The sequence below is a fragment of the Hylaeus volcanicus genome, chromosome 6 (genome assembly GCF_026283585.1).
Source record: "Hylaeus volcanicus isolate JK05 chromosome 6, UHH_iyHylVolc1.0_haploid, whole genome shotgun sequence".
NCBI lineage: Eukaryota > Metazoa > Arthropoda > Insecta > Hymenoptera > Colletidae > Hylaeus > Hylaeus volcanicus.
This window is the reverse complement of record NC_071981.1, coordinates 2,186,843-2,211,531: the sequence shown is the minus strand read 5'-3', so window position 1 is coordinate 2,211,531 and position 24,689 is coordinate 2,186,843. Positions and strand designations below refer to the sequence as shown.

The window sequence follows — 24,689 nt, the reverse complement described above, 5'->3', positions numbered from 1 at the left end:
GAAACTACTCGATACAAATTCAACGAATATATCCAAACGGAAATCGATTTTCATAAAACTTTCCTGCTACGTTTCGGTCGTCGAGACAGATGGAAATAAAGGAGGACGAACCCAGAAGTGATGTACGAGCAGTGAAAATGTGGTCATCTATAAGAATACAGCGATACACGCACGGAAAGCGAGGGTTTCGCTCCGAGCAAAACCCGGATGTACGGGAATAGCGGGTCGCGTGAAATCCGGAGCGTGTCTGCGTCCGTGCGCTCGTGCGTGCGTGCGTGCGTGAGCCCAATAAAACCGAGCAGGGGAAAAGTTGGCGGTCTGCCAGCCGGAACGAAGCTAATCTCACTTTCGGTTTTGTGCCGTGCCGCCCCTCCCATGCGCCCAGCCATCGTCGACGTCGCCTCTGCCCACCTGTGCAGATTGGAATTCGATCGCTTGCCCATCGATTTTCCGGCTGCTTCGTGAATACAGTAAGGTCTCCTTAAATGCACAAGCTCGGGATCGAACTTGCGCGTTCGTATATTTTCTGTTGGTTGCTGACGAGCGTAGAGAAGGTTAGGGAATAAAGAAGAGGACGGAGCGAAAACACCAAGGTATGTCGGTGAGGAAAAAAAGTTTAAAAGTTTGATCGTTGCAGTAGAATTGTCTCACCGAGATCGTGTTACACTACTCGGCGATCGAACTGCCGGACCTCTCAAGGGGTACACTCCCCAGTAGTGGAGATTTGTGCATTTAAGGAGTCTTTACTGTCCTCTCTGTGCATCCTAGGGGGCCATGTACAGTTGGCCGCGATCCAAAAGAATCCTCTATTTTGCGAATTGCTCTATTTTCGCGTGGATCCTTTCGCATGAATGGGAAGTAGAGTGGAAATTACAGAGCAAAGGAGTCTCGCTCGGTCTTCTGAGAGGATTCACCTTCGATATTTGCAAGACCTCGAGCAGAAATCCCCAGACGGAGGTCCCATCGATACCTGTCCGTGCACCACCTGCTGCCGCAACGCCAGATTGCACCTGCGTGGACCTCAACCCCTCCCGACCGGTACGCAGACGGAAGGTGTGCGTTCGCTGGAATTCGACGACGAACAGCTGCTCCCGGAGACCGCCTTTGGCTCGTTCGGCCGATTATGCAACCACAGGGGGAACAGAGGGGAACGAACCTGTACACGGACGCCATTTAAACGGGGTCCTGCGTGCTGTTGTGTTCAGGTGCTCCGTGCACGTGGACGTTGACGCGGCGCGAAGAGCTCGATGCACCTTCGATCGACGATAAACAAGGTCGCGAGAACGCTGAATTTTTATGACTCCTGGGAATCGGGATCGTCAAACGACGGGATGGATTACGGTTGTCGATAAATATATGACAACATGAATTATTTGATATTAACCCTTTGCACTCGATAGGTGACTCTCAGTCACCATTAGGTTTCACGCAGCAAATCTATAATATTTAATGTCCCTTTAGGTCTCGGTTAGGTCTCGGGAGCTTTTTTACACGGCTTTATCGAGGATAAATAAAAGTACAAATAGATTTCCTTATTTTTCTACGTAGGTTCCTTCAACAGAAATATAGGGACACTTCTTCAAAACGTCATAACTATGGGAGTTTTCAACCGATTTTCGTGAAACTTCGTCAGGAGTAGTAGTCACGAGAGAAAATCGGTTGAAAACTCTCATAGTTATGACGTTTTAAAGAAGTGTCCCTATTTTTTTGACGACGAGTGTACATTGTACGTAAGAGGGTTTAGAATAGCTAGAGGTCCTGGAATAGATGCTTCGTAGAAACGAAGGTGTCCTCTCGGAAGAGGATGCCCTCTTTTCCAGCCCTTCCAACCGATCGATCTCAAGCGAAAGACGGGTCGTCTCGTCATTCGTCTTCCCAGCCGTAACGGCACTTAAATAAGAGAGGAGGATCAAGGCCACCTTGGCCAAAGGTCTCTTCGACGTATCATTTTTTTCCTCATTTTCCTCAATCCCCTTCGGAGAGCTTATTTCAGCGCGGGAACCAGGACGAACAGGCCGAGAGAAAGATGCTGTCTAAATTCTCTGTAAATGTTTCCCAGCTCGATCGAGACTGTAATTCCTCGAGGGCGAAGCAAGGACGTAACGTGGGCGATATTTCTGCTCCGAGGAAACCGTAATTACCGTGAGCTTTGGTGTTTCGACCCGTTGGGGGGGAATTCGTTCGAGTGACGAACCCAAGGTGAAAATGAACAGCTCAGACCCCTGTTAATCTCGAATCGTTTCTCCGAAAGTCTCGCGTGGATTAGAATTCTGTCTATTTCTGGGACGACAAACGAGAGTATGATTCCCGACTCGCGTTCCGAGCGATTAATTAAGGGAAACAAAGCGTGCAGAAGTCTCCGCGGAAGCAACAGGGGAAGCGTAACAAGGGAAGTCGTCGAAACTGCACGTCGAGTATCCGAAAGTTTCCATCTACACGCACGCGTGCACACACTCGCGAACGCGCGTCCTCGGAGTTCGAGTTCGTAATGCACAAACTTTCGACAAAGTGAGCGCAGACACGGAAAACAAACCGTGCTGCATTCCTCGAGGACCTCCCTCGAAAAGAGGAAAGGGACAAGGGAAACCGTCTCTGCTAGCGATGGGAACGAGGATTTCCCAGCTGCTTTGGATAGGTTCGCGGAAATTACCCTTAACTCTTAAAATTCGAATAAAATATTGACGATAAGAACGAATTTTCTACTTTTCCGTGCGATGCAAGACGGTTAAGTAGGGATTCTTTTTTCGGGGGGTTATAAATAGATTTTTCTTACCTAAATTCTATCAAAAACTTCCACCTAATTTTATTTAAAAAGTTATAAATTGGTCGTCTCGTTAAAATTACAACTTTTCGAGAGCTACTAAAGTTACGAATTTGGTGGAAAAATTAGAGATTCGAGTTTAAAGTCGATAGAGTAGAAAGACGCTTGTCAAGCTTTATTTCTATCGAAAGACACTGGAAGCGGATCGGTCCCATCGCTGGTAAGGCGGGGCTGCGAGGGAAGAATGTTTCATAAGAGCCATGGAAAGTTCGCGCTGTACATCTACATTCCGGGATCTCCAGACGGAGGAAGAAACTACTCGGGCAAACTTTGCTGGAAAGTTGTATGCGTCGCACGAGGATCGAGCTCTGGTAACTACCCCAAAGAATTCCCCCATCCCAGTAGACCAACCTGCCCCGGGGATCGAGAAGTCGTAACCTACGGATTCCTGGAGCTAGACTCTCTTAAAAACGTTCCTCTTTCGTCTGAGGAGTTTTCCTCTCGACGAGGGCTTCAACTGTTTCAGCAAACGTGCGCTGTAAAAACTAAATTAAATTATTCCGGGGTAAAAGTAATTGCTCGGTAAAAAAGGCGTAAAAAATTTAAAGCGAAAATTTAGAGCGTAGGAAACCTTCGAAATTCAATAGCAATTCCACGACGAGCTGGATTCGATAGCAGATAATCTCCAGCATTTCCATCGACGATGAATCGAAAGGAAGCAATAACGCTGTTCGAAAATGAGGGTTAGGAAGAGCGACGTGCTCATCGATTCAGGGACGAAACGTGAACCGGCGCGAGCTTATCCGGGACTTGTTCCCGCTGGAACGGTCTCGAGTCGTCGACGTCATCGATATTCCTAACGTTGGAGGTGCTCTCTGATCGCGATAAAATTCCCCGTCGGAAAAGCTCGAGCAGCGAAGCCGAGGCGGATAGAATACCCGAGGCGCTTTACGATCCCTTAAAAGCAGCGGTTTCAAAGACCAAAGGATCTCGCGATGGCTCGTAAAGTCCGCAAGATCGATGGCCGCATTTCGACCAACCAAGTAAAACTAGCTCCAGGAACTGGGAGGACGATTAATCTGGAGACTCCTTGATTAATCGATCCTACGTGAAATGCGCGAATCCCAATGCTGACGAGTGACGACCTCTTTCAAGGAGTTCCTCTAGTGACTAGATTCTAGTCTAATGTTTGAGAAAATTTACTTCACCCCGATGGTGAGGACAGTCTTCTTACATTTGTCCAGTCAATCTCCAGAAAAATCTCCGAGTAAAAAAAAAATAGTTACATAACTTTCAATTCCGAAATTCGAGTGCACAATTCACCCCTGATTCACGAGCAAACGCGCATCGGTGGCAGCCGTTTAATAATATTTGAAATATTTGGCCGTGGAAGAATATCTCTGTTAGCTGCGCAACCGCATACGTCCACGGGGAAATCATTTTCATCCCCCGAAGCGAACAGAGCGCGCTCGCTACCCCCGACTTCGGAAACACATATTGCGCGACCGTAATTGTCCCGCGCAAAAAAATTGCCCGACGTTCGCAGCGAGCTGAAAGCTGATATTAATAGCCGAGTCGAGAAGAATTTCGAACTCTGCACGGGGTTCGATGTTCTGCGCGAGCAGCGAATTCGCGAGAATTCCGACACGGGGACAGGGGAGAAAGGGGTGCCGAGCAAACGAAAAGTTAGTTTGCAACAATAATTATCCGAGTTCTGCGACTAGTGGGGGAAAAGAGCGAGTCGAGCTTAAACCGGGACGAATGTAGCCTGCCTAATTACCTGGGGACCGCCATCCACCTTGTGTACAAACAAATTCGCTGTCGTCGCAAAGTTTCTGCGCGACGATTCCCTGGTTAGCATGAATCGCTACGCGTTGGTTTCTATCGATTACCTATTACTCCACCAAAATTTTAATTATCTTTATTAAACGTTTCAAGCCCGTGTCTGAATCCACCTCGTTCAAACGTTGAATTAAACGCGATACGAGTCTGCGATAATTGAGAACTTTTTAATTAAACGCTTGTTTGCGCCTAGGCTACACGCAACATTGTTCGAAATGAAAATTGTAAGTCGAGTCGTCGGGGAAAATTGATTGCGCAACGAGCGGCCGACGATACGTCTATTTTTTCATTTTTTTTTTATTTTTTATTTTTAACGAAGCAAACGATTTCGATTTAATTTCATCTCGCGTACGATCTCTCCGCAACGGTGAACGAGCAATATTTGCACGCGCGCTGAATTTATCGCGCGTATCGTGCACACGGATTCCACTAGCGGGAAATTATCGCTGAAATTACGGAGCGGAGCGAGAAATTATTCGCGCGATCGTCCTCCTTCGGTATCGCGGTTAATGGAATTTCCTCGGGGAACGTTGCGTGTCGAACGACATCCATGGGACAAAGAATTCGTTTTACCGCCGCGAAAGAATTGCTCGAGTGGCGAATGAAACGCGTAAACACAGCGATAGTAAACACTCGAAATTTAATTCCATAAATTCTATAAATTATTATCGACGAGGCATCGTTCTTTAGATTTGGACCAATGATCAAATAGAAATGAGACTTCCTGTATCCAATAACTTCAGTTACGAAGAGTACCTACTTTATAGCGCGGTAAACTAAATATTCACAAGTGCAATTCGTCGCAACTAACGCGCTCAACTAGTCTCGCCGTCCAAACGAACTCGTTGAATCCGCGGAAAGGTCAACGTTGCGACCAAGGCTGCTCGTTAAATTGCAGATTCCGTGAACGGGGTCGCACGGATCAAGCATCCGTGTGGAACTGGTCTAAAAGGAGGAATTTGCGTAATCGCGGAGAACGAGCGCAAGGAAACTTGCGCGTAAGGGATCGAAGATGACTCATCGACGTCGCCCGAGCGGGTTTATTGAAAAGTCGCGGCTCGTCTCGCGATCCGTGACTCCGCTATCGGTGTCTATTCGGGCCAAGCAATGCAAAACTGTTCCCCACTTTAATCCTCGTCGTTGGCCGTCACGGTGCCGGTGTTGCGCAACTGCGTATACGTGAACGCGTATGCCAACGCTGCCGATATCGATCACAGAATTATGCATTCGCCGGACGCGGCGTTTCCTACGCGTTGCCTTGTCGCTACGCGATTTCCCGATGCGAAATTGTCGATGGAGAAGCGTTTGTTTTCTTCCTTCTTGAGCGAATTTTATTCATGTATTCGTTCGTTTATTTATTTATCTCGCTTTTTGAATAGGGACGAGGTCCGCGGTAAAATAGTCGAAGAACCTTGCTTATGTGTTTACCTACAGGAACCTATTAAACTGTGTTGCGTTAAATCGAAACTGTGCTAGTCGTAACTGTCGGCAATTCCCACTTGATTAATCACGCTGATATCTGGTCGAAAACGGCAGACATTCCGGCCAGACAGCAGCTTTTTACTATGCCATATTCCGGCTACGTACCGCTCATTGGTCGCCAGATGCGTGCGCGTCGACATGTGGTTCGCTAGTTCTCGATCCGCGTATACGTTGCACGCCTAATGTTAAATGCATACATTACGGGATACGACAGACCGCCCACGTGCGGCCTGGCGCGATGCTTTAATCTGCCGTTTGCAGCGCAATCTTGCCACGTGTGCACCTGCATCACCGCGGAAGCAAACTTTCGAGCCATTTACCCTAGAACGAACGAAAAACTGGGACGTTCGTACCCTGTATCTCTACCGGAGACATTTGTCTAAATTAAATGTTTCGTTAAAAATACATAGAATATTATATGGCCTATACTAGCTTTTGGCCCGAATAATTGCTAAACTGAGCTTCTGTAGAAAGAGGAACGACATTAAATGCCAATTATTCTCTCTTTCCCTTCTTTGTAGTCTTCCATCTGTTCACTTTTGATTCTTCCACGGCCTTTTCTCCCTCTTGTGTTCGAATTTCGAAGCTGTTGCAAAGCTTATTTATATATATACTCATAATGAAAAGTTCATTTGGAATCGTCGAGCCTGTCGTTTAATTTCGACAAATTTCTTCAATAAACACAAAGGGTACGAATACTTATTGGACTGAATGTATATATACACACACAGACTCTTTCGCAGGGTAAAATTGACGTTTGTTGCATTTCTCGAAAGATACATATTTCATCGGTGCTGGAAGGAGTCGAGGCAGTCCACTTTGACGGTATTATCGGAAAGCAAGGGTTGCGGAGTGCTCATCGATCGGTGAAGGTCTCTCTTCCACGAAAACTCCGCGCACCGAACCTCCCCGGGCATATTCCACGTCGCGGCCGTGATCTAACGAACACAAAACGCTGTCTGCGCCTTTCGCCGATCCGATTTCCAATAAATCGCGATTCGCTATTCCCGCGGAGTTCCTCTCGGTTCTCACGGTGCGCTCTTTGAGGGCTTACAGCGGCGTTTCTTTCGCGAGCGTGCACGAGAAGCGAGCCTTTCCATTGGCCGCGGCTCTCTCGACTTTGAAAAGTTGGCAGGCGAGGGAAAGAGAGGAGAGGAACAAGTGTCGACTACTCGCAACTCGCTACCAGGATTGGTAGGCTGCCAAGCGAACCCGTACAACCAGTAACCGCTATCAATCTCATTTCCGCGCAATCTCCGTTTCTCTAATCGCTCTTTCTCTTTCCCCTCGACTATTTCGCCGCTATTTAAGATCACTGCCGCTGCGCCAGCGTCATTGTTTCTTTCGAACACTTGTCTCGCAACAATATATCTCCGGTTCGCTGCTCCCAAGAATCTGTATTTGAATTGCAACCATGTTTCGTTGTTTACACGTTGTCGTAAACAGAGAGAATTTACTCGGGCCAGACGCATTTCTCAACTATGTTACTTCTGGCACTAACGGAACGAAAAGTCTAGCTTCTGCTGTGTTCTGCCTCCTTAACACCGTTGATCGCCACGTCAGCATAGGCGACAGGGATTTTCACTAAGGAATTGAGAAACTAATTCTGAAGATCATGTGTTACAGAAATCATGTCTGGATAGGATTCGCGGATTTTCATCGGGGCTGTAAAACTAAATACTACTGCAAATGTTAGATTATATAGTTGTAGGATTCGAGTCCACGATCTTCGAATCCACAGTCGACTGCTTTAATAAGAACAGAATTTTAGCTTCATACGTATTTTCACGAGTATGTCTGACACTGAATATGTTTACTAGATTGCAAGGTCTGTATTTTTCAACGAATGAGCCTTACCCTTCTTTCCTCCTTCCCTCCGACTTTGGGCGTTACTGAAAGGCTAATATTTTTTCCTCAGACCTCTTTCTCTTTTACTCTCTGTCCTTTTGTACGTTCGAGATGCAAACGCAGAATAGAAACCTCGATTGGATAACTGCAATGTTTGGGTCCCGATTTTCTTGCACATATCCAGTCTTTACTGTAATAAAACATCCAGCCAGCGCCCGTTTAACTCCGTCTCCCCCGTTCCGAGTGATATTTACGCGACGAAGGGGGTTTCCTAGCGTCGAAATTAGAAAAGAATTCCTGCCTCGGCTTCCAGCCGTAATTACTACGAAATATCATCGCCCAGCGCGGAACACGCTCGGCTCCTCGCGGTTGTATTTTCAGCAACGTGTCATCCGGTTCGCGTTTTACGCGGTGCGTTTATTTTCGGTGGCGGAGCAGGGGGCGGGAGAAAGGGGGAGAAAAGAGAAGAAAGTCGGGGGACGACGTGGCGAGGAATTACAGCGACGCAGACCCACTTCAAAGGAGTCCTCGTTACTTTATTAGCGCGTGCCTGTGCCTCGTAGCTCGCGGAAAGAAAAATCGCGGCTTTGAATCTTTGCTCGTGAAACGCCGGACAAGTTCTCGGGAACGGCCGCATAAATTTCTTAGCTCTCCTTGGAAACGACGCGGTTCCTTCGAACAGATTTTCCGTTTGCAAGCAGACGGCGAGGACGTTGCTCGAAATCGACGAATTGCTTGCCAAGGGACGACACTTGCGGGTGTCTACAGGAACGGAAGGGTTGAGATTTTCGCGATCGTCTTTCATTAATTTCACGAGGCAAACACTATTTCGGAAGCAAACGTTGGGTCACCGAACTTACCGAATCCGTAATTGGAGTGCTGTACAGGCACGAAAATCGGATTACAGGCGACATTTCGCCGGAATTTGACGTTTCCAATACTCAATGGAGTCGCAATTATCCGGACAGCCATCGCACGTCTGAGAATGCGACACACGGCAGTCCAACCAGTTCTAATTAACCGAGAATACTCGTCGAGCACGTCTAACGTCTAGCCCTACTTCCAAAGGAAGCAGCTCTTCTTCCATCGAATCAACTCGAAATACAAGTCTTAATTTCCTGCTCGAGCGAAACGACGATACAGAGAGAGCACGAATAAGGAAAGGCGAGTGTCGAGACTGGGATTCGCGAGGACGTATCGCACCGGATCTCGACCCCTGCCAACGGCTTCCGTGGGGCTCGACTAACCCAGAGAACAGGGTGAAATCGCGACAAACGAAGGAACCAGAAAAACACGGAGCAGGAACGCCAGTTCCACGGGATTAAGAAGCGTTCGTCCCGGGACAAAGACTTTGGAATCCCGGCAGTCCGTTTCATCAACATCAGCACGCCCTCTTCCCCCACTCAACCCCCGGGAGTCAGCACTTCCTTCCTGGCTGTAATCCCTCCTACGAACCACGGTTCTTTTCTTCCTCCCCTCATCCCTTAAACCAGCGATTCAGCCGTAGCTGGTAACGAGTCTTTTGTTTGTGGACCGGTTCCTCCCTCTGTTCCTCGAATCATTTATTCCCCTCTGGCGGCCTCCCCCAGATATCTCTCTCCGTTCGGTGCTTTCTTTGCCCTTTTTACCCCCCGTTCCTCCTTAACTTTTTCTCCCCCTTTTTTCCACCCTCTTCTTTTTATACCACGGAGAACCGTCTCCGTCCCCCGAGGCGATGCATTTTAAGACGGGTTCCCCGATGCCGCACGGTCTCTCGGATTCAGCCTCATCAATGAACACGACCCCAACGTCCGAAAGCTCCTTGTCCGACCTTCGAGCGGGTCGATCGTGGCTTCGCCGCCACGACGACGACGACTCTACTTGACCTCGCTTCATCGACCATGCGGGAGACTCGGACGCGCTGGGTCGACGGCTACATTCGACGGTCCGCTAACCTTTTCGATACACCCCCGAACCAGCGGGACATTGTTAGCGAGGCACAATCTACGACAGGTCCACGTCAAAAGTCAATTAAGCACACCGGGGGCGTTTCGGACCTGCCGAAATGTTTGGTCATCCGCGGACATGGTCGCTTCGACGAAGCAACGCTGCTGGCCTTCGAGATCGATCGAAGACGATGATCGAGGAATCTAGGCGATCGAACTGCCTCGGAGTATAGGCTATCTTTGGGAATTCATTTTTAGAAAGCGACCGAGAATTCTGACTTTTTCTTAAGAATGCAATAAGATCTATATTCTATATGTTTTGATACTCGAAATTTCGTCGACTCACCTTTCTCAAGATGCTGCGACACAGGGCTCTGTATCCTGGGCGTGGTCTGCAATTGTGCGGCGTTCCCAGGACGTCCTCGGGGCCTTCTCCCAGGTCGTGGCTGAAATACAAAAGAAGCAGAATTACGAACTACTATATCATCGGAACTCCGTCTATCTAACTCCATCTAGCAATAACATCCCAACAATAAACCTAGTCCTCAACCTGGTAAATACCCCGCGCAACGAACATTCCAAACCTCAACTTCAAAGTTGAAATCGCGACGCAGGTTCCGAAAATTAATCTCACCCCGGCGTAGAGATGAAGTCTTCTTTCAGAATTAATATCCTGCGAAAAAGACCATCCCCGTTAATTGCACGGAAATGAAAAATTATTCGCGTTCGACTCCCTTTGTTGCGTCCGTGTATCACCCGCGGTATCATCGTAACTCCATCTATCTTTGCAATAATATCCCAACAATAAACCTAGTCCTCGATCTGGTAAATATCCCGCGCAACGAACATTTCAAACCTCAACTTCAAACTTGAAGTCTTTCGACGAGGCAGAGTATTCTGCTCGGCTAGATTTCCCCGATAATAGCTCCTCGGTGTCGTGCTCGACTTCTTCGCGAAAACACAACTCACAGATTTCATCCACGCGCGACTCGGTAATCTCCCTGACCGAGTCTCCCGGTTCGGGGTATCGAAAGTCTGTTCACGGATCGCGGTAAAGTGCAGCAACGCCGCCAGGCATAATCTCCTGGCCGTGTAGCTACACCTTCTTCCACTTTGGTGGCTGGGTCGTGGATCGTGACGGGGATACGCGAGTCTCCGCGACCGATATCCGCGGGAACGATTCTTCTCTCGATTACGGAACGTTCCGGAGCCGAGCGCTGACAATGGAAGCGACACCGATTATTTTGACGACGACGCGGATTCCGAAAATTAATTTCACCCCGGCGTAGAGATAAAGTTCTTCTTTCAGAATTAATATCCTGGGAAAAATACCACCCCCGTTAATTGCACGGAAATGAAAAATTATTCGCGTTCGGCTCCCTTTGTTGCGTCCGTGTATCAACATACCGAGTCTAATAAACGTCTCGTTTCTCGTTTATTATTCGAATTAAATCATGGCCGTGTCTGCTGCACGTCCTAGAGGCTGGGATGGATCGTAACGTCGGGTCGGTTCCTTCGTCGTCGCTCGTAAAGTCACGCCACGGGGCTCTGAGTGCAAACTGGACAGGGTTGAGGGATAAAAGGGGGTGCGGGCGCGTCTTTGTTCAACCGGCGCATTTATTACCGTAGATAAACGCGACATCACGAACGACGCCGGAGATAAACTCGCCGCGCAGCCTTTCGTATACAGGGTGATCCCGAAAGAATCTAAACAGCCGCGAGAAACAGACCTCTGCGAACCTCTACGAGTCAGGAGTTACTCAATTTCACTGGAGTTTACTGGCAATTTTACGTTTTCTTCCCGATCGAAAATTGCCGAGCGGCGTGAAAGCACTCGTCATATTCGGCGCAATAACGCTGGTCATAGCACTCTGCAGGACTATAACCCTCAAGGGCTGTAGCGGTGTTTTTGAAGCTACAGTACGGGCTTAGCAATCCCGAGGTACCCGAGCTAGAGCGGGGCCAGGACAGAGATGAGGTGTCAAGTGACAAAGAGATAAGAAGTCATGCATACTAGGAGTGGGTCCCTATAGAGATGAGAAGTTATGCATTACAATTTAAAGTAACCAGTCACTGATAAAAAGCGCAGAGTTACGATTGTGAAATGTAAACGAATTGTTAAGAAGCTCAATTAGTGCAATAACCGCTTAAGGTCCCCACACTTGATGAGAAGTTATGCATTACAATTTAAAGTAACCAGCCACTGATAAAAAGCGCAGAGTTACGATTGTGAAATGTAAACGAATTGTTAAGAAGCTCAAGTAGTGTAATGACCGCTCAAGGTTTCCACACTTTAATAAATACCTGTACCTGGGTATAACACGCTGGATTGCCTGCTGTGATTATGGGACAAGACAGAACTCGGTTAAATAAGAGCATCGGATTCTTACAAGGATCACCGGAAGTAGGCCAATGGTTGACGCGACTTCCCGATGAGTTAGAGTCGATATCCCGCGGAATCGTCGAGGTGGACCACCCTGTACAACCGCGTGTAAACGGGCCACCAGGTATCCGACAATGGAAACGAGAGAGAAGGCGGGACGTAGGCGAATTTACGAGCGTGGAAAGGATACGCGACTGGATTATCGATCGGTGAATATTCTCGTGGAACAAGCCCTTAGGGGAGGAGCGACAGACCGCCTCGGGAGAAATTAAAAGCCGATCCCGCTCGTGAATATTCGAAAAGGCGATCGGGAATTGCCTCCGAGGAGATTCCACTGATAAGAAGCTCCGAAGGGAAGATGAGTTCGAGTTTCGGGGACGAAGCTACTCGCAGCTTGTTCGTCCTATCCGATCGAACAGTTGAGAAATATTTTTACTTTCACAATCAGGCTTTACTTCTTTTCCATTGTTTCTAAAACTTGAATTTCGCGTGCATTCCTCTCTCGTACATTTACCTTCAACCCCATAAATATTTGTACCCTCTATGTCTATTCAAGAAGTTTGACTAAATGAAGTAATAGTTTTGATATTGTAGGTCGCGAGGGTAAAGGAATAATTAGGTGTTTATCTTTGCAATCACTTTTCATTCGCGAATTCTAACAGTCGAACTTGACGACTCGTTAAAGACTGATCGTCCTTCAAATTTCCTTACACACCACCTTTTCCTTGCGCCCTTAGCGCGTCTCCCCGGGAAGGGGGTGTGCTGAGGGGGGGGAGTACCACCGTTGGAAATTTGGCAATGCAGCGGGATTTCCTCCGGGCCTCAGGCCTCGCATCGTCACCCGCTGAGGGTTGCTTGACTTTGCCTGGCAGCCCTTCGGAAGACCCATGGTTTACGACATTTGCAATATGCTATTGAGGCCGTAGCTAATTGTCGCGAGGAAACGAACATCTGTAAATAACGGAAAAATACGGCTTTCTCAAAAATACCTTCGTCGTTTGCTTGTCGTAAACCATTCTAGCTGTTTGCACGTGAACCGTTATTTTCGGTGCGCGCTAGCCGCTACAATATTATCAAATGAATCAGTTTATACATGTATATATGTAAAGGAAACGCAGTTTAGTCTTTATTTTAAAACCTTTGCATTTATAAAATTAGATAAAGTAAGGGTCATTACTAGACTGTGTAACTTTATGCAAAATAAAATTTTCGCGAACGTGCCTAGAAAAATTGAACCTAAATAGGAATTTATTTTATTTCGCAAATATTGTAACATGAACTTTATTATCAATCTTTTTTATATTCTTGCATATTGTTTTGTAGGAAATATACTAATTTTGTAAACTGCTTTACGACTTTATTACTTTTCTTTAATTCGCACTTGCCTCGTTCGCTTCTCCTTACATTCTAATACTCGTCCCCACATTCTCTCTCTCTCTCTCTCTCTCTCTCTCTCTCTCTCTCTCTCTCTCTCGCACTCATTCTTCCTCGCACTCTGTCTCTATGCTTGCCAATCATACACTCGTTTACAAACATTCGATCTATCACGCTTCCCGATTCGCGCTCTTCAAACATATTCCCATACACACCTGATTACGCGCACCATCTTCGCGACTGGCGCGTAATTCGATCTCACAGTTTGCATTTTGTAATTTTTCGCACATTCAAATTTCCTATAAATGCATAAAAATCCGCAGTCTAGTCATTACATGTATTTATACATACTTCAACATATTTATACAAACAAACACTTGGAAACATCCGACCTGCCATTTAATTTAACCAAATTTCTTCGATAGATATAGAGTACGAATATTTATGGGGCTGTATATCATCTTGCGAATCGTTTCGTGTACCCGAAAATGACCGAAGACGGATCGAAAGGGTCCATAAATAAATCGAAGGTTCGTTTCGCGCCTCGCAACGACGTTCAAAGAGGCGCCGGGGTCCAGGTCGCGATCTCCCCTAGCCGGAGTGCCAGAAAAGAAGACTCCAGCCTGTTTTATTGTGAATCGAGGTTAAAGTATCTGGCACGGGACCAGGCATTTCACCTAGGCCGTCGCATTCCGCCGGATGCACATGGCCACGCACATTATGTGGCCCTTATGTAGCCTCGTGTGCCTTCCTCGCATACCGACCACTTCCCCTTATGTAGTCGCGGCCTCTAATGTATGACTGGTGCACACACGTACACGAGTGCGCGTGCGTCGAGCTTTAAAAGGGGAAACCGTCGTCTGCACGGGGGAAGCCCATGAAATAAATAGTTTGCGCCGCTGCTCCCGGCTTTCTGTCGCTCTTGTTGCGCCAGTGGCGTAGCCAGCTCCGATATCCGGCAACTTTCGCCCTCGCGAGCGAGGAATGCGAAATAAGTGGGGCGACCAAGGAATCGCCGAGGACGAAATTATTAATGTTTCGTCGCGACGCGGACGGAAGAGATCGTATCGTCGTCGTTGTTGGCACGCGAAACGCTGGGAATCGATTTCAACGGAAACCAGAAGCGAACAGACTCGACGGGGATTTTCGTGACGATGATTTATAGCTCCTCTTCGACGTCGACCTAAGAATGTTACTTCATCTCTAGCTCGGGTACTTCGAAATCGCTAGACTTGCACTACTGCTCGAAAGCATCCGGACACTTGTAAAATATATATGTGATTAGCATCGCATAAAAGTTAATCAGGTAATCAAAATCGATTTTTATTAGTTTCTTGCCAAGTATCTAATGTTTCAAATTAAAAATTATGTGGGTGGAAGTTACGAATTATTACATTAAAATTAAATAGAAATTACCGCTTGTAATTCTTAAATTCTCCTGATCTTAAAACTTCCTGATCTCGTTCCGCACCATAGAGATGAAACAAAGCGTCAAACTTGAAATCTCAAACTTGAGATTCTTTCAAGCATCGAGACCGTTCCACTAGATTTCGTAATTCTAGTCACGAATTTTATTTCTGCATACTCGCTACATAATTTGTACATCAAAGTTAGTTCCATTATGGTGCCTCAAAAAAGATAACAATAATAAGCGTTCTAAATTCCTTTCGTACAAAGTTAAACTACGGTTTATAGAACAAAAGTATAGCTATAAAATAGTAAAGTATAGTATAGCTACAAAAGTAGTCAAGTATAGCTACAGCCTTTGAAGGCTATCCAGGAGTCCTAGGGTTAAAAAGTTGCCAACTTCGGTTCTCCTATCCGCATAGACAATTCCCGGGATCAATGTTTCGCGAGGAATCCCCTGCTAGGAAGAGAAAGGACTATCGATTGTCGGTCGACACATATAGATACCCGTTGGCGGCGAGCCCATCGCAGGATCGCTGCAACCGGGTCGCATAATAGCCGAAGGATGCGCGTTTGAGGTTGCAGTCGCTCACGGATGATCCTATAATGCCATTAACGCGTCGTGCAAACACCGGTGGTGGTGTATCGTTGCAATGGGCGGATATAAGCGGATAGCTCCTTTTTCCGGCATATGCTAATCTAATTAATGGCTACACGGACAGTCGAAGCGAACGTGCACGACGGCCACGAGCGTGTCTACGTGTGCGTGCACGGAGGCAGGTCCCGGTTAAGTGGTTACCTGTGTAACTGGAAAAGATCAGCGCGCAAGATGTGCAACGGCGTAGCCAACGGGGAAACGCGGAGTTAACGAGCGACACGGATCAGCTTCGATAAGAAACCTTGCGATGGTACAGTAATTTTCTAGAATGGTACAGTAATCTTCGAGGAGTAGAGGACTTTTGTACCTTTTATTCGACGTGTGAAACGGCAAGTGCAACACCTTTAGTATGTAGCAATTTTTATTTCGAGTCTCGTCGCCCCGAGAAATCGAGGATAACCAATTTTCTTTTAATACAATATCAGAACTTTTTCTCGCAACGTCGCGGAATTCAACGGAACTCGGCATGGAAAATAAATTCGCGAGCTTCGAGTTGCATAAGAACAGTTCGCGTAACTACTCGGCGGCCTTGCACGTCCAAGTTGGCTACTCGAGTTCGAGTTAGACTTCGATCTGACGGAACGTCTGTGAAAAAAAGGACTTTACATGAAATTTATGAGAACGTAAAAACGAAGCATCACATCGTAAATGCGAGTCGTTACTTGTTTCGAGACATTCCCTGCTTTAAGAGTGTCATTATGGTTCAAGGAATCGACCGATTCGCTAATTGAGGTGATAAATCGATTGAAATCCCGACGTGACCCGAATGCCGTGTTTCTGTATGCCGGATTACGGCGAACACGTTTCTGACGACGATAAGAAACTTGGATTATAGATTGATGTACCCGTCGACGCAAGAAAATGCTTTCCAAGCGATCTACTCGACGCAACGGCGTTCTATATAAACGCTATTGCGGCCACCGCGCGGAAAGGACATCGTCTACTCCAATGGGAGCCTCGCGCTGCCGAGCAATCATGGCGACCGAGCGCATAGTACGCGTATTACGTGTCGTGTACATTACTGTTTCAAAAGATTCCACGTGTAGGTAGCGTACACGGGATGCTTGATGTACTTCTGTGCTGCTATCGTCCGGACAAACTTCCACCGACGGAGAACTGCGATCGATTATCGATTCCCGCTGGTCGTTGTTCGATATCAGATTTCAGTAAATACAGCCGATGATAAATAGAAGATCGCCTGTACTCCTTGTATGGTGCGTAGCAAAAACATTTGGTCGACGTGTCTACTGGAAATTGATCATTTCTTGAAATTGGCGGTGAAATGATAGTTCGAAAGACAAGCTAAGATGGGGGTGGTGCAAATTTGTCCGCATCCCTAACAGCCTCGCAGCTGACTAAAATATTTGACCTAATTCGCAATTCGTTTCTAGATCTCTCTTTCCTCGGTCTATATCTAAATCGAAGAATTCTTTATGTTTCCTGAAGAGCTGGCTTGCAAAACACGAACATTATAGCCGAACTTTTGAGGGCGCAGACACGAAGGGTGTCGCGATAAAGCCTGCCAGCTTGTTTACCAATTTTTACCGTCTACCTTCGCGGCCAACCGGTTCTCCGGATACCGGTTACTCTTTTCTGTCTGTAAACTGGTCCACCCATGCACTGGTGACCCTCCCTGCTCTCGAACATCGTCGCCATTTTATCGTGGCCAGGAACGCTGACGAATTTCTTCCTCTGCTCACTCCACGCTTTATCTACCGGTTCTTCGTCTGTGGAATTTGAGAGATGGGCAACATTTTGATTGGAAGGTCTTCTATTAGTCGAAGGTCTTCTATTCGAAGCCGTAGTCCGCCACTGATGCTTCGAAACGTGAAAGGCAATCGCTGTTATATTATTTATATGGCTGGTGAACGAATTCATGTAACCGATGTGTAGGTCGCCTCCGATATGCGACAACAACCGCTGCGAGAGCGATACGCTCCACGCGTGACTCGTTTTATCTATGCGCATACTTGACTCACATACAAGTCAAGTATCTCGGAGCGATTGACAGCCAGGAAGGATGCGTCTGCTCAGTTCGTGTACCTTGACGCGCGATAAGCTTTCGACTGATAACGCCTCGTTTATTAGCTCGTTAACAGAGTACGCGGTATCGGACCCTCCTAAGATCAGACCTTGGAGGATTCGGTTCGCTCGAGGATCTCAGGCGTTTCTTTCATCTTCCTTTTATTTCTGTTTTATAACGAACAGACCTCAGGCTCGTTAATCTAAACACTTCAGGTGAAACCCGATGTTTCGTGGTCTATTTTCTAAAACTAATTCTAAGTACAGGTGTTGAAATTCCCATTAATTATGCGAGCAATTTGTATATCTTCTTTCATTGCAACAATCTTTGATCAGTACTTTACACAAAGCATCGCATTCTGATATCAAGATTATTCGATTACATATGCAATATCACGTATAATTTCAGTTGCTACGGCCAATTAAAATCCGCACGTGTTAATAACTCGGCTCGGCTTGTTAATTGTCGGAGCAAGGATCTCCCAAAGGATAACGATGGTTTCTTGATAATTAATTCAGACTTTCAATCCGTGATCGTTCTTTGAGAATCTCGGTCCATTCGTCTCGCAATTAACGCGTCTTGGGCTCTTCGACTGGCAGCTTCGGTAGTCGTAATTGGATTACACGTCTTACAGGGAAGTCGCAGAGACGAGCTTTTCATAAATTCGTCCTCCCTGGCGAGCTTTCCGCTTATGAATAATCGTCGACCAGCCAGACCTGGGAATACGACCGACAGACGGGGCAAAAGCTGTCGATTAAATATGACTGAACATTGCTATTCGCGGCTGAACGAACTCGAAGCCGAGATTCGAACAGGACCGCCTCGCTTGCACTTCGACTTGCCCGATAGAAATAACCAACGGTCTATTAACCAGAATGATTCGATGAAAAATTTAACGACGCGAGAGGGAATGGGTTTTAAAACGCCACGCGTTCCGTGGCCAGATAAAATTCGAATAGTTCCGAATATGCAGCTCACGTTCCCTCTAACTACTTCGTCGAGCATCGTTCGAAACTTTCTACTCCTCTCGAGAGACGTGCAGCGAGAATCTTGAATACAGCTGTCGAGAAGTTTGGATATTCTTGGGAACTCCTTCGTAAAATTGACGCGTGCTATTTAATACGCGGTAATTTGCATTGTTTTGCTCGATAGGTAGTCAGACGCGATCTGCTCGAGGGCATGTCTGACTAGTACTGGTCGATTCTACTTGATATCGAGAAATGGAGCGAATACAGAGTTTGTTTAGTAAAACTCTTCAGTTATAACTCTTTTTCTAACACATAAGGACAATGTACGTTACATTGTACATTAGAATGTGTATTACAACGTACACCAGGTACGAAGGGGTAAAAAGCTTTCGAAAGAATATCCTGTCTTCTAAGTCACCCCTCCAAAATGTTATAGGATAGAGCTGTTTAAAAGTTACGTTTGAACAAACTGACAGAGCAGAGTCGCGATCTGCTCGAGGGTATGTGTGACTCGTACTGGTCGATTCTACTTGATATCGAGAAATGGAGCGAATACAGAGTTTGTTTAGTAAAACTTTTCAGTTATAACTCTTTTTCTAACACATAAGGACAATGTACGTTACATTGTACATTACAATGTGCATTACAATATGTACCAGGTACGAAGGGGTCAAAAGCTTTCGAAAGAATATCCTGTCTCCTAACAAGTCATCCCTTCAAAATTTTATCAGCCGTTTTGAAGTTACGTCTGAACAAACAGACGTAGCAGAGTCGCGACTTTATTTATGCAGATTAAAAAATTCTTTGGTTGTTTCTGTCCTCGGTGAGGAAATCGTGGGGAGGGAGGGGGTCGCGTGTCCCCGGAGGGCGACGCTCTGTGAAAATAATTACAACTCAGCGAGCCGGGGGTTGCGAAGAGAAAAGAAATGGAAAGGAGGAGAGAAAATAATCCTGCGAGGCCCTCGGTAAAAGTTTCGTTTCCGTGCTTCCTTGAAAAGTGCCGGCTTGGCTAAATCGAGCCACCCCGTATATGCATTCATGCATAGTACATGCGTTCCCGTCGTTCGCAAAGAGTCGCAGACGCGTTTATGTAGACATCCATACATATGTAGACGCGTGCGCGCCCCAGCACATGGCTGATGGTCTATATACATATATAAGCGTGTTTCTATGTGGACAGTGTGTGTAACGCCAACGGACCGGCAGATATTCCGATCGATCGTACCGGGTTATCTGACTGGCAACGAGAATTCATTTTCCCTTCCAATTCGTTCCCCTTTCTCTCGTCCCTCTCTCGGTCTCTCTCGCTTGCTTGCGCACCCATACACCCACCATTTCTCTCTCCTCCTCTCCGCTCTGTCTTGCTACTCTGTCTACTCGTCTCTCCTCTCCTCTTTCCTCGCTCTGTTTCGCTCTCCTTCCTACACGCGTATACATATAATGGATCCCCTCGTACACCCCCGCTCAAAAGTTTCCCTCCCGAATGTCAATGAAAAAGGACTTCTCGAATTTCCCGCACGGAAGATCGATGGCATTGGCCCGCTTCTCAAACAAACTAAACGTCGCTTGAAAAATTCATCGCGCTTCGAACAAATTTCTTCGAGAATGGAACTGGTTATACTCGTTGCGATCTTAACGAAACGGGTAAACGGTATTTGAAAAAACGACTATTCGCGGAGTAGAAGCGCTTCACCGAGGAAAATGAAGCTCGTTGTTTGAAAAACTACTCTGAAAGTTGGCGGGAACGCGCGGCTACTTGACTCCTTCGACCTCGGTTCGATGAATCCCACTGCGCTACTCAACGGCCGCGTTAACGACTTCCCGTCGAGTCGGAAAATGGTTCAAATTCTGGAGAGCTTAAGTTGAAGTGGAGTTTTTAAACTATACCGGTTTTTACAACGTATACAAACTTCTCGTGTACTATCCATAGCGGTAGGAGCACGCAACTCGAAAGCACTGGCATTTAAATTCGGTTTCTTGAAGACGGAGACTTCGATGCTTAACGTTGACCTCTGTTATTTTAGCATTCAAAGTGCACTGATAACGTACAATATGATATAAAATATCGTTTAACTAATTGTTTTCTTTGATTAAAACAGCGTTAGCGTCGAAAAGTTTAGGGACGCGTTAATTTTTCATTAATCCTCGCCAGTGCGCTTTAACTTTTGACGGGTAATGTATTCCCCCCACTTACAAACCCGCAACTACCCCTCGCGCCGCGGTTCGTGTCACGACGATTCTCGCGCTCGTTAATCACATCACGCGTGTACACACTCGAGCCAAATAAAAGGGGTCTCGTGGTAAAAAAGCGTAGGAAACAATAAACGAATCACCCGTTAATTTGCGACGTTCCCAAACAAGTGGAAGTCTTTGTTCTTCGTCTACTAATTTATTCCGGTCGGTGTTTCGCGAGCAATTTATTTCTATTCGCTTCTATAAATAGTTCGCGCGACAAGATACAAATATTGCGTGAGTGGGCGAGCACCGGGGGAATTCCCTAAAAATATTTAAAGCGTGCCGGGCTCCGATGAAAAATTGGAGCTCGATGGAATCGAGGTCGCACGCGACACGACCGATCCGTCGACGCTATTTTCGAAAGTTCCAAACGACTACTTATGCCAATCGCAAATTCCATCGCGTCGACCGGCCACTAATTTCCTCGCGGCGAGGTAACGGGCGCGCAACTAATTACGAATTTCCATTGTTTAACGAACACGACGCGGTTAGAATTCAACATGAGCGGAGTGCATCACTCGATGGACTACATTTTAATATTCCTGCTATAATTAGCACGGGAGAACGTTAACTATCGCGATAATTACGTTTCCCGCGCCATTTGCGCGCACCGTTAGTTTATCGCACGAATTATTAACGAAGTTTTTTTTTATAAATAGAAAATCTGCTTCGATCGACTCGTGTAAAACAATCACAAAGATTGCGTTGCACGCGGTCAGGGTGAAAGAAACATCGATTAACCGCTCAATTAAATATAAAGATACTTTATATAGTAAGTAGATAAGGACTCTGGTCAGCCTTCGCGAGGCAAAATTACTCCGAGCGCAATCTACTTCTTCTTGCCGCGAATAAGTAGAATGTGCCAGCCAAGGCTGGCCGTCCGGTCCGCGCCTGGCGATTCCATCCACGATTTTCGAATACCACGCAAGGCAAAGCGACGAGCAACCGCATCGTCGCAAACTAATTCCAAGTTGTGCGATCGCGTTCCATTTTCCCCGCGCGGCTTGATAAGGAAATCGCATTAAATTCGCCATTAAAGGCGGAGGTGGCAATCAGAGAGCGAATCTTTTGTGGTGGAACACTTACTGTGCCTCGTGGCGCTGGAGCCGTGGAATTGAAACCAGTTCGAGCCGGTCACCACCGTGGTGCACGTTTATCCATGAAAAATGGCCGCGTCCGTCTCGGTTGACTTTCACTTACTCGACACAGCACACAATCATTCGCCGATCGCCGGCTTAAATTAGAATCGCGCGTGTCGCGCCACGAAATCGATACATATATATGTTATTGTCTTTCACGTTTCTGCGTTAAACATCCTCCGGGCGTTCCTTCGCTGTAACAATCATTTCCGATGTTCACTGCCCTTTCAAACCGGACCCCTCGAAATCGATCGAGCGATTCTCGCGACGATCGCGATCTGACGTCTACGCGACCACGATTACCCTACTTTACCCTTTGTCGCGCAAGTTGTATTCCGTCAATTAATTCTCAGAACGATAACGACCTCCTGGGAACCTTTTCCATTGGTTAGATTATGCAACAGAGGGTTAATCGTCCCTCGGAACACGCGAATAGGTGTGCCCTAGCGATTTATAAACGAAGGTTGTCCAGAGCGCGCTGCGTCTGGGAGCGTTGCCAATTCGGAGCGCGTCTCACTCGCGACGATCTACGCGTGAAACACGGTCTATCCGGTCTAACAGGTATTTCCCAAGAATCCGCAGCGAACACGGATCGAACAACCTCGAACCCTAACGCATTCGCGACAAATATGGCTAGTTGGCCGACTCGAGGCACTCAAAGAACCGCAACTGTGTCAAACTCGATAAGGAGAGCAGTCAGGTTAAACCTGAGTGCTCGAGCGAATCCCCAGCCCCCGCCCATGACCCGTCCAACGAACCGGCCGATTCGAACGAGCTCGATCTAGCGATCCCTGAATGGATACTTGGAAACGGAGCACGATCCCGCGATCATCGCGAATCGTCGATCGTTTCGGGTCCAAACTCCGGCATTCACAGATATCACCTTCTTCTTTCGCCCTCTCTCGCCCCTCCTCTCCCGATTCTTTCTTCCACACCCGATCGGTGCACCCTCCTCGTGTTCCTGAACCGGTAACAAGCACTTTAGATCCCCCGGAACTATTCGGGAGAAAAAACGGATCGCGGAACCAAACGGATAAACGCCGGTCGCGAAGCGTCACTACTCGTACGCGCCGATACTCGACACGGACGGCAACAATAGGAATATCTTCCCGTCGGGGTGGGGTGAAAGCCGCGAGGGTGGGGGCACCTTCACCCTCGAGACGACGACAACGGTTAGTCGACAAGTGTAGAGACGAAAGCGCGCAGACGATCAAACACGAACTGCGACACGCGCGGCCCGCAGTGCTGCCGTCTACTGGTGCTTCTCAAGCTTCGTGGAATCGCCTCCCCCACCAATTACCAACTTCCCCCACCCATTTCCAGCGTGCCCCTCGCCGCCGACGACCGAGATCACTTCCCCTCCGTCCGAACCTCGACTCGCTCGCCAGATCCCCTCAAACCGTCGCTGCCCTGCCGCATCCACCTACACAACCCTGCCCTAACCTCCCGACGCTAACCTCTTCTTACCCCTTAGCTTCCTTCTCCCTTATCCGTTGCCACGACCCCCGCATCTCCAGACCCTAGGCAACGAGCAGCCGCCTTCGAAAACCGGGAGCGTCACGCGAGCAGACGATAATGTTGCAAACGTGGCTCTCGTTGATGCATACCCGATAAACTGTCGGGGCTTTCTCTCCGACACTCCTCCTCCTCCCCCGCACCCGGAGACGGTTCACGTTTTCTCTTTCACGAACCTCGCTACGGAGCTATCTAAGCCTCTAGGCTTACTCGCGATTCGAGGCTACCAAGTACTACTCGGGTAACAACCCCAACGGTGTTGGGGTACCTGAAATTTCGGATTCGGTTTTGCTCGAAGTCGAAGTCAGTTCTTCGATTCTTTCTCAAGCGAAATTTTGGTTTCCCGAATATTACGGGTGCCTGAACACCACTTTTACATGAATCATGTTTGGGGACCACTTCCATTGATTTTTTTATCCTCCTTTCGGTACACCGAACAATTCGTACGAGTCGAGACTCATGATTTACGAATGAACAAGGCGCAACGGAAGTATCGAGGGCTCTTTGATCCGAATCGCTGCGCGATCGATCAACCAAGAGCCATTAGTTTTCCGCCCAACCAAGCTGTACGTTTGCAACGTTAAAGGAGATTGTGTTCCGAAAGAGCGAAAAGGGAGCATTACGAAGTGCTCGTAGCCGGTCGGGTTTCCCGAGCTTTTTACCACTCGTTACCACCCGCGCCCTTTTTCTGCATGTTTACCAACGTCCCCATAGGATTACCGCTGCCGATCAGACGTCGGATTCAACAGCACCATTTGATAGTATAATTTTCCGGGTTGCGGAAGCGTCGCGCCCGTTTGCATAACACTGCGCCCACAGTCGAATCGGACCGAAGATTTATTAAGCTCCCTTTCTTTGTCGAGAAACAGAGGTGGAGAAGGAACAGGAGGCGGAGGGAAAAAAACAGGAGGGTATCTTTTGTGCCTGGCTCCGCGAGGATCTCACGAACCGATGGTATCTAGAGCAAGTTCGCATCGCTCCTCGTCTACCTTCGGGTCTGCTCCGCGAGAGTACCTTCGCTAATTTCACCCGTGGCGTGTACGCGAGCAGAAGCCGACATTGTACGCGGAAACCCATTGTGAGTCGACGAACCGTGAACGAAATGGCTACCTTTACGCTTTGCCGGGTA

At 47.4% G+C, this 24,689-nt stretch overlaps 1 protein-coding gene across 4 annotated transcripts in view; it reads right to left on the bottom strand.

Annotated features, from left to right (window-relative positions):
* LOC128878833 (probable JmjC domain-containing histone demethylation protein 2C) overlaps nt 1–24,689 on the bottom strand; it is a 257,594-nt gene that overhangs the window by 165,384 nt on the left and 67,521 nt on the right. For all 4 annotated transcript variants that reach the window (XM_054127388.1, XM_054127391.1, XM_054127390.1 and 1 more), the window contains exon 7: nt 10,205–10,304. In XM_054127388.1, coding sequence (XP_053983363.1) covers nt 10,205–10,304 — 100 coding nt within the window. The remainder of the gene's footprint in view (nt 1–10,204; nt 10,305–24,689) is intronic.